Source organism: Priapulus caudatus, unplaced genomic scaffold, assembly GCF_000485595.1.
Source record: "Priapulus caudatus unplaced genomic scaffold, Priapulus_caudatus-5.0.1 Scaffold983, whole genome shotgun sequence".
In the NCBI taxonomy this organism is placed as follows: Eukaryota; Metazoa; Priapulida; class Priapulimorpha; order Priapulimorphida; family Priapulidae; genus Priapulus; species Priapulus caudatus.
In genome coordinates this window covers 107,406-115,467 of record NW_014578044.1, presented here as the reverse complement: position 1 = coordinate 115,467, position 8,062 = coordinate 107,406, and the positions used below count along the sequence as shown (strand labels likewise).

The 8,062-nt window shown below is 57.1% G+C and overlaps 1 protein-coding gene across 1 annotated transcript in view; it reads left to right on the top strand.

The window, feature by feature from the left end:
* Positions 1-3,519: 3,519 nt before the first annotated feature.
* Positions 3,520-8,062, top strand: part of LOC106814812 — a 23,180-nt gene continuing 18,637 nt past the window's right edge. Inside the window, exons 1-3 of the mRNA XM_014819164.1 lie at positions 3,520-3,561; positions 5,864-5,977; positions 6,356-7,798. Coding sequence (XP_014674650.1) covers positions 5,873-5,977; positions 6,356-7,798 — 1,548 coding nt within the window. The 5' untranslated portion in view covers positions 3,520-3,561; positions 5,864-5,872. The remainder of the gene's footprint in view (positions 3,562-5,863; positions 5,978-6,355; positions 7,799-8,062) is intronic.

Here is an 8,062-nt window from a genome sequence, read left to right as displayed (position 1 = left end):
ATTCTGGTCTTTCCCCCTCTCTCTCTGTCTATGTCTTTCCTCGTTCTCATTCTCCCCATCCTCCCCACCTGCCTCCTCCCACTTCTCCTCTCCCCCTCTCTCCTTCGCTCTCTCTCCCTCTCTCCCTCTTTCACTCACAATATGGATTTTGTCGGGCTCCATCGCGTGCCATTGCCACGCTCATAACATCTGCCAGTTACTAGTACTCCGTTATAAGCTGGATGCATGAGACGAGTGCACGGCCGAGCGGGAGCGACCGATGGCGGGTTTTGTAGTTTACTAGTAGATTCCGTTTAACTGATGGCAAGTACACGGCGCCGACCAAGGCGACGATGGCTGGGTTTCCTGCGACGAAAAGCTTTCACGATCGTTTAATTGTTAATGCCGACCGTTGCTACGAAAGAGAGCGGGGAGTGTGCGCACAGAAATGTCACAGCAAAGAGAGATAGAGAGAGAGTGAGAGAGAGGAAGAGAGGGGGAGAGAACAGAGAAGAGAGAGAGAGAGAGAGAGCGAGAGGAAGAGAGAGAGAGAGAGAGAGAAGGCCGAGAGAGAGAGAGAGAGAGAATGAGGAGAGGGAGGGTAGGCACAGATAAGGGAACGGGTAGGAAAGAGGGCTGAGGGGGAGATTCGGGATGGAATTTTGTAGGAACAGGCGAGCGAGATGAAAGGTAGGAATCACAAGGGAAAGTTGGCGAGACAGAGGAGGATGGTGGTAGCACAGAGGAGGGTAAAGCAAGAGGAGTGAGGAGGCGAAGGAATAAACGTATGCATAAATGTCCTACACCCCCTCCCCGCACATCATGTCACCCCCTCACCGACCATCATGTCCCCCTGCTCATGGCGGTTGCTCGTGCACGCTCCTATCTTACCGTGCCCCCAACGTTCTCGGTTGTTTCAGGGGAGGCCGCGCAAAAAAAAAAGAAAAAAAGGAAAGAAAAAGCAGTCGAGCGCGACCCGGCGGACCGGGAGCGAGCCGAGCCGAGAAGCGCGCTCGACCGAGAGCGGGCCACGGACAGGAGCGCGCGGGAGAGGACCCGCCGAGAGGGAGCGGCTAGAGAAGGAAGAAGGTGGAGTGGGCAGGAGAGGGTTGGAGGCGGGAGAGGGAGAGCAAGCGCGAGCAAGAGGGAGAGACAGAAGGGGCTGCGGGGCAAGAAGGGGAGGCGAGGGGCGGCGGTGCAGCGCACTTCCAGGAGTCTCTGGGCGGCTGGGCCATCAAAGGGTGAGGCATGGGCGAGAAGCTGAAGGCGAGATCCAAAGAATAAAATAAATCAACAACAGCTGGCAGCCACTAGCAACAACAACAACAAGCAACAACAAACAAGATACAGCAGTAGAAGCAGTCGCAACCAACAACAAACAGCCAGCAGCAACAGCAACAGCAAGGCAGCAAACAGCCACAACAACAACAAGATACAGGCAGTAGAAGGGAGTAGCAACAACAACAACAACACAGGCAACGCAACAACAACAGCAGCAACAGCACGCAAGCAACAACAACAAGCAACATGCATACGAAGCAGGCATCTATGGTGTCAGCGTGCAAACAAATGTTAGGGTTGCAGAGTGAATGCTATTGCTATTCTCCTGTCTTCAGACATGGTCACCCACGGCACAGCACGCACGGCACGCACCGCCTTGCACAGCCGACGCACGCACGCCACGCACGTAAACGCGAATTCAGGCGGCACACACAACTACATGCTCTCCCTCGGGGCTGCTGTCTTATAATTGACTCTGCTAAGCAGTGGTGCGCACAAAGCGGCAGGCAGCAAAAAACATCCTCCTGAACACCATAAACTGCCACATCACGGGCTGTGTTCCACCGACGTGGTGACCTCCCTGACCCGAACCACCTCTATCCGCCACCCAGCGCCCCCCGCCAAACCTTAGCGCTCCCGGTCCCACGTCCCCACCTTCCTACCTACCATACTCGCGCACCTACGCTACTCGCGCTACCTGCCCGCACTCCGCACTTCCTACCTACCTACCGTCCCCTACCTCCCCGCTTCCTACCTACCGTACGCTCCCGCACCTACCTACACTGCCCCATACCTCCGCCACCTGCCGCGCCACCTTCTACTACGCTACCTGCGCCCACCTCCCGCGCACTTCCTACCTACTACCGTCCGCACGCTCCAGACACACGCTTCCTAATACCTACCTCCCGCGCACCTACCTACCTGCGCCTACCCTCCCACGGTCCCCACCTACCTACTTGCGCGCCACCACCGGGAGGCCATCCACAGGCCTCCCTACTTTCCCACAATCCCCACCTCCCTATCACCCAGCCTCCCTACCAACTCCACTCCCTATCACCCACCGTCCCTACCTCGTTTGCTCTGCTCTGGGGGGCTCGTGTCTGCTTGCTCGGCTGTGACACTGGACATTACGACGTGTGTACATTAGCCTCCTATAATTGGCTCAGGCAACGACCGACGTGGTGACTTACGATAAGGCCATTACTCTTCTTCTCTAAGTTGTCCTTCAAGGATTTTGTGGGGCGTGACCGGCGCCGGCATTTACGCACGCACGCGAACAGCACGCAGCCGGCACGCACAGCACGGTGGGGAAAATGTTGAACTACGGGTCCGTCGTCACAATCGCAGCTCGTTGTTTTCGTTGATTTGTGCTGCTGCCTCTTTTCATGCTGCTCTCTCTCTCTCGAAGCCTTCTCTCTCTCGTCTCATCTCTCTCTCTTTCTCGTTCTCTCTTCTCTCTCGTTCTCTCGTTTGCTCGTCTCGTCTCATCCTCTCTCTCGTCCCTCTCTCCTCCTCTCCTCCTCTCCCTCGCTCGCCCCTTCCACTCTCTCGTCTTTCTCTCTGCTCTCCTCTCTCTTTCTCTCTCTCACCTCTCTCTCTGCCTCATTCCTCATCGTTTCCTCCTCTCTCTCTCTTCTCTCTCTCTCTCGAGGTGAATAGAGATGCATCTCTCTCTCTCCTGCTCTCTTTGCTCGTTGCTCACTTCTCTCCCTAATCTGCTGCTCTTCTCTCCCCCCCTCTCTGCTCTGTCCCCTCTCGCCTCCCCTCGCTCTTGTTTCTCTGCTAGTCTCTCTCCTCGCTCCTCCAACTTTCTCACACTACCTCTCTCCACATGCATGTGGCATGCAATCATTAAATAATTAAACACAGACCGCTCAAGTGTTTTTGCGAGCGAAGAACCCAAGCTGACATGGCTGAACTGAAGAACTCGCGCAAAAAATAATCACTCAATCATAACGCGATCCCAATCGATGCAATCGGACCATCGTCTCGAACATCGTCAGCCCCCGTGCTCCTGAGGGTCGCTGACGACTGTTAGACTGCCGCCGCGACTGGTCGCGCGTGGCTTAGCTAGCTCGTCATGTCGTTGCAGATGATGAGCCACTCTCAAGGGCGGCGCACGCGGCAGTCGCCGTGGGGTCACCTCGCGCTGGCATGCCCGCGGTCAAGCTCGGCCACATCCCCGGGCAAGCCGCCCGCACGTTGTCAAGAGAGCTGAAGGTGAGTCCCCCCTCGTGGCGGCGGCGGCGCGCGGCGGGCGCGAGCGCAGGGAGGCGGGCAAGGTAACTGCAGTTACCTCAGGTGAGTAGAGTGGTGGCCAGTGTGGGTAGGAGAGTGAATGTTAAAAAGGGAAAGGGTGAGCACAAAACGGTAAATTTGGCCTGTATTTTACCTATCTATTAGTTACGCTGTATCTTAGCCTGTCCCACTTATGCTACCTGTATCTACCTGTCATTAGCTAGCCTTGTATCTACCTGTCGCATTTGCTACCTGTATCTACCTGTGCATTAGTTTAGCCTGATCTACTGTCGCATTAGCTCTCTGTATCTCCGCTGTCCATTAGCTACCTGTATCTACCTGTCAATTAGATACGGCTGTATCTACCTGTCCCATATGACATAGCCTGTATCTAACGGCTGTCCATTAGCTACTGTATCCTACCTGTCCATTAGCTACGCTGTTATCTAGCCTGTGCCATTAGCTTATCTGTATCTACTAGATCTATTAGGCTTATCTGTATGCTACCTGTCCCAGTTAGCTCCTGTATCTACCTGTCCATTAGCTACCTGTATCTACGCTGTCCATTATCTAGCCTGATATCTACCCTGTTCCATGTAACTATCGTATCTACCTGTCCATTAACTACCTGTCATGCTACTGTCCATTAACTAAAGCCTGTATGCTACTGTCGCATTAGCTAAGCCTTGTAATCTACCTGTCCATTAACTACCTGTATCTACCTGTCCATTAACTACCTGTATCTACCTGTCCTTAACTATCTGTATGCGTACTCTCGTCATTAAACTACCTGTATCTACCTGTCCATTAGCTACCTGTATGCGTTCCTGTCCATATGGCACCTGTATGCTACCTGTCCATTAACTAACCTGTATCTACCTGTCCCATTAGGCTATCTGTATCTACCTGTCCATTAGGCCTACGCTGTATCTACGCTGTCGCATTAACTACCTGTATCTACCTGTCGCATTAACTACTGTATGCTACCTGTGTGTGGTGCGTCTGCACAATGGCGTGCTTTCGACTGCATTTGAGATTTGCGCGCGCACGGGGCAGCAGACGAGGCAGGAAATTTGCGCAACTCAGAATGCGTCGTGATTGGCGCGGCGCGGGCGAGGGAGGCGGCCGCACGCGACGCACGCACGCAGACGCGACGGCACGCGACTGCGACGCGGGCATTAGCGGGCGGCTGGCAAATGGTCGGTTATCGAGGGGGCGGGGTGCGCGGACAGCCGGCGGACCTGGGGCGTGGAGCGTCGCGGGGGGGGACGGCTGGCCGTTAGCACAGCGCGTGACAGGTGAGGGCTGGGAAGGTAGGAGTGTGTATATGTGTGTATAAGCATTGACAGAGAAGATTCCCTAGGTGTGGAGAGGAGTAAGAGATGAGAGAAGAGAGAGAGAGAGAGAGAGAGAGAGGAGTGTGTATGGTGGAAGAGCGATAAGATGGGTCGTGGGTGGTAGGTGTGAGGTTAGCGGTGGGTGAGGGAGGTGGTGGGTGGGTGTGTGCTAGTGTGGATGAGGATACAGTGTGTGACGATTATGCTGTCACATGGCTGCGCTGACGTGGTCGGGGCATGCGGGACAATAATCCCGGATTTAGAAAGCCGAGAGGATGGTTTTGCTGGCTGCAGTTGTTTAGCAGTAAGCAAGTGGATGGGCAATGTATATATGTGTGTGTGTGGGGGGGAGTATGATGAAGTGTTGGGAGTGGTTAATGTAGGGAGGCTTGGCGAGATATGAGGCGGTGTCTGATGGGGGGGGGGGGTCTAAACGTGTATGAGGCACGTTTGCGGGAGGTGTGAAAGAATATGTGTGGTGTATGTATGCGGGGGAAAATCTGACATGCTATGAGGAATGTGTAAGTAAGTGTGAGGCGGTAGGTATAGTTGGAAGGTGACGTGAAACCCGGGGTGTAAAGTCCACGTGCTCATGTGGTTGTTCTTTTTTCGTGCAGTGTTGGGGAGGTGTGTGTGCGTGGTGCGTGCGTGCGGCGTGCGTGCTTGGCGGTACGTGCGTGTGTGTTGCGTGCGTGTGTGTGCGCGTAGCGTGGGCGTGTGTGTGGCGCGTGTGCGGCGTGCGTCGTGCCCTAACGTGGTGTGCGTGTGTGCGTGTGTGTGTGTGCGCGTAGCGTGTCGTGTGTTGGTGGGTGAATCTAACGATGTATGTGCCATCGTCGTCATCATCGTGATTTGTTGTGTCTCTTCTCTTCGTGGCGTTTGCGTGCGTGGGCGTGTGTGCGTGCGTGCGTGCGGTGTGTGCGGTGCGGCGTGTGGGTAAGGGGCGTCTCTAACGATGTATGTGCATCATCGTCATGACATCATCGTGTTGTTGTTCTCTCTCTTCGTGCGTGCGTACGTGCGTGTAGGAGCGAGTGATGAGCAGCTATGACCAGCAGCGGATAGCCGAGTACCACAGACACCACCTCGCCTACATGGAGCAGATGAACATGAGGCGATACGAGGAGCTCATCAAGCAACAGGTACGTTACAATGATCTCAGGTGCGCCGCGTCTAATTACAGGTGTGTTTACCTGCACGGCCGACGGCGGGTAAGGCGAATGGCGGGTAAGCGGCTTGCATCATCGCACCTGGATGTGAAATGCGACGCAGCGGAGCTGAGAAAGAACGTTCGACGCTAACGAGATCGCGCTTGATTACGATACTTTATAATTAATGCGTGATTTTCGTAATCCGCGCGACGACGCGGCGTCGCGTTGATGATCGTTTGAAATTGTTAGCGCCTCGTTAGGCGTCCGTCTTGATTAACACATCTTCTCAATCTTCTTTTCTTTTGATTCACTTCACGTTCTCAACGATTTTGCGCAATTCACTCACCGCAATTTATTCTGATTTTGCAGCAGCAGCAGCAGCAGCAGCAACAACAACAGCAACATCAACAGCAGCAGCAGCAGCAGAAACAGCCTCCTCCGGCGACGAAGGAGGAGAAGAAGCCCTCGGAGGCAGCCGTCGCCATGCAGCATCCCACGTCGGCGTCGGCGGCGGCATCGCTCCGACCGCCCTCCTCCTCGTCGTCCTCCTCCTCCACCTCCTCGGCGGCAGGGGGGGAGGTGAAGCCGGAGTACATGCAGGGTCACCCGGCGTACCGCATGTCCTACCCGCTCACCGACATGGCCGCGCACCAGATCAAGCAGGAGGCGAACTTCAGCCTGTACGGCTACCGGCCCTTCCAGCATTCCTACATCTCCCAGGACAAGCTGAGCCAGCTGCAGCAGCCGCTGCCCCTGTCCACGCAGCAGCAGCAGCAGCAGCAGCAGCATCGCGGCCGGGAGCAGGAGCGGCAGGGCACGCTGCAGCACGACCGCCGCGGCATGGAGCAGCACGAGCGTCGGAGCATGGAGCACGACCGCGGCTCCATGGAACAGCACGAGCGACGGAGCATGGAACACGAGCGGAGGAGCATGGAACTGGAGCGGCGGAGCGTCGAGAGCAATCACAAGCGACACGGCATGGAGCACGATGTGCATGTCATGGAACAGGGCCGGCACGGCATGGAACATGTTCGTCACAGCATGGAACCCAGCCGACACGGCATGGAACAGACCCGACATGGCATGGAACAAAGCCGGCACGCTATGGAACACGAGCGACACAGCATGGAACACGCCCGACAAGGCATGGAACAGAGCCGGCACTTAACGGAACACGAGCGCCGCAGCATGGAACACGAGCGGCGCATCCTGGAACATGTGCATCATGGCATGGAACACGACTCACCGCGCGGCGCGGAGCACGAGGCGTGGCGCAGGATGGAACAGGAGCGGCAACTCCACGATCACGAGCGGAGAATTCCGGAACCGGACGACCGCCGGATTCCGGAACCGGACCGGAGGATCCCGGAGCATGACCGCTGCATGTCGGAACATGACCGGAGAATTCTGGAACCGGAGAGGAGGATTCTGGAGCACGAGCGGCGGGTTCCGGAACCGGAACGGAGGATCCCGGAGCACGACCGCCGGATTCCGGAACCGGACCGGAGGATCCCCGAGCACGACCGGCGGATTCCGGAACCGGACCGGAGGCTTGCGGAGCAGGAGAGGCGGAGCGGAGTGTCGCCGGGGGCGACGGCAGCGGCGGCGTCTGCCGCGCACAACCCCAAGAAGCGTTTCCTCTCGCATCCGCCACCGCTCGTCCGCCACGAGGAGGGCCTCGGCAACCGGCTCGCGATCGCCGCGGCAACCGAGCACGCAGCAGCCGCGTCGCCGCCGGAGACGCACGGCAAGGAGGCCGGCGCCGCCGCTGCCGTCGCCCCCGGCGACACTCCGCTCCGCCTCTCCTGCTCCGCAAGCCTCCGGTCCGGTTCCGGAACCCGGCGGTCGTCCGGTTCCGGAATTCTCCGCTCGTGATCGTGGAGCCGCCGCTCCTATTCCATCCTGCGCCACGCCTCGTGCTCCGCGCCGCGCGGCGAGTCGTGTTCCATGCCGTGATGCACATGTTCCATGATGCGCCGCTCGTGTTCCATGCTGCGGCGCTCGTGTTCCGTTAAGTGCCGGCTCTGTTCCATGCCTTGCCGGGCGTGTTCCATGCTGTGTCGCTCGTGTTCCATG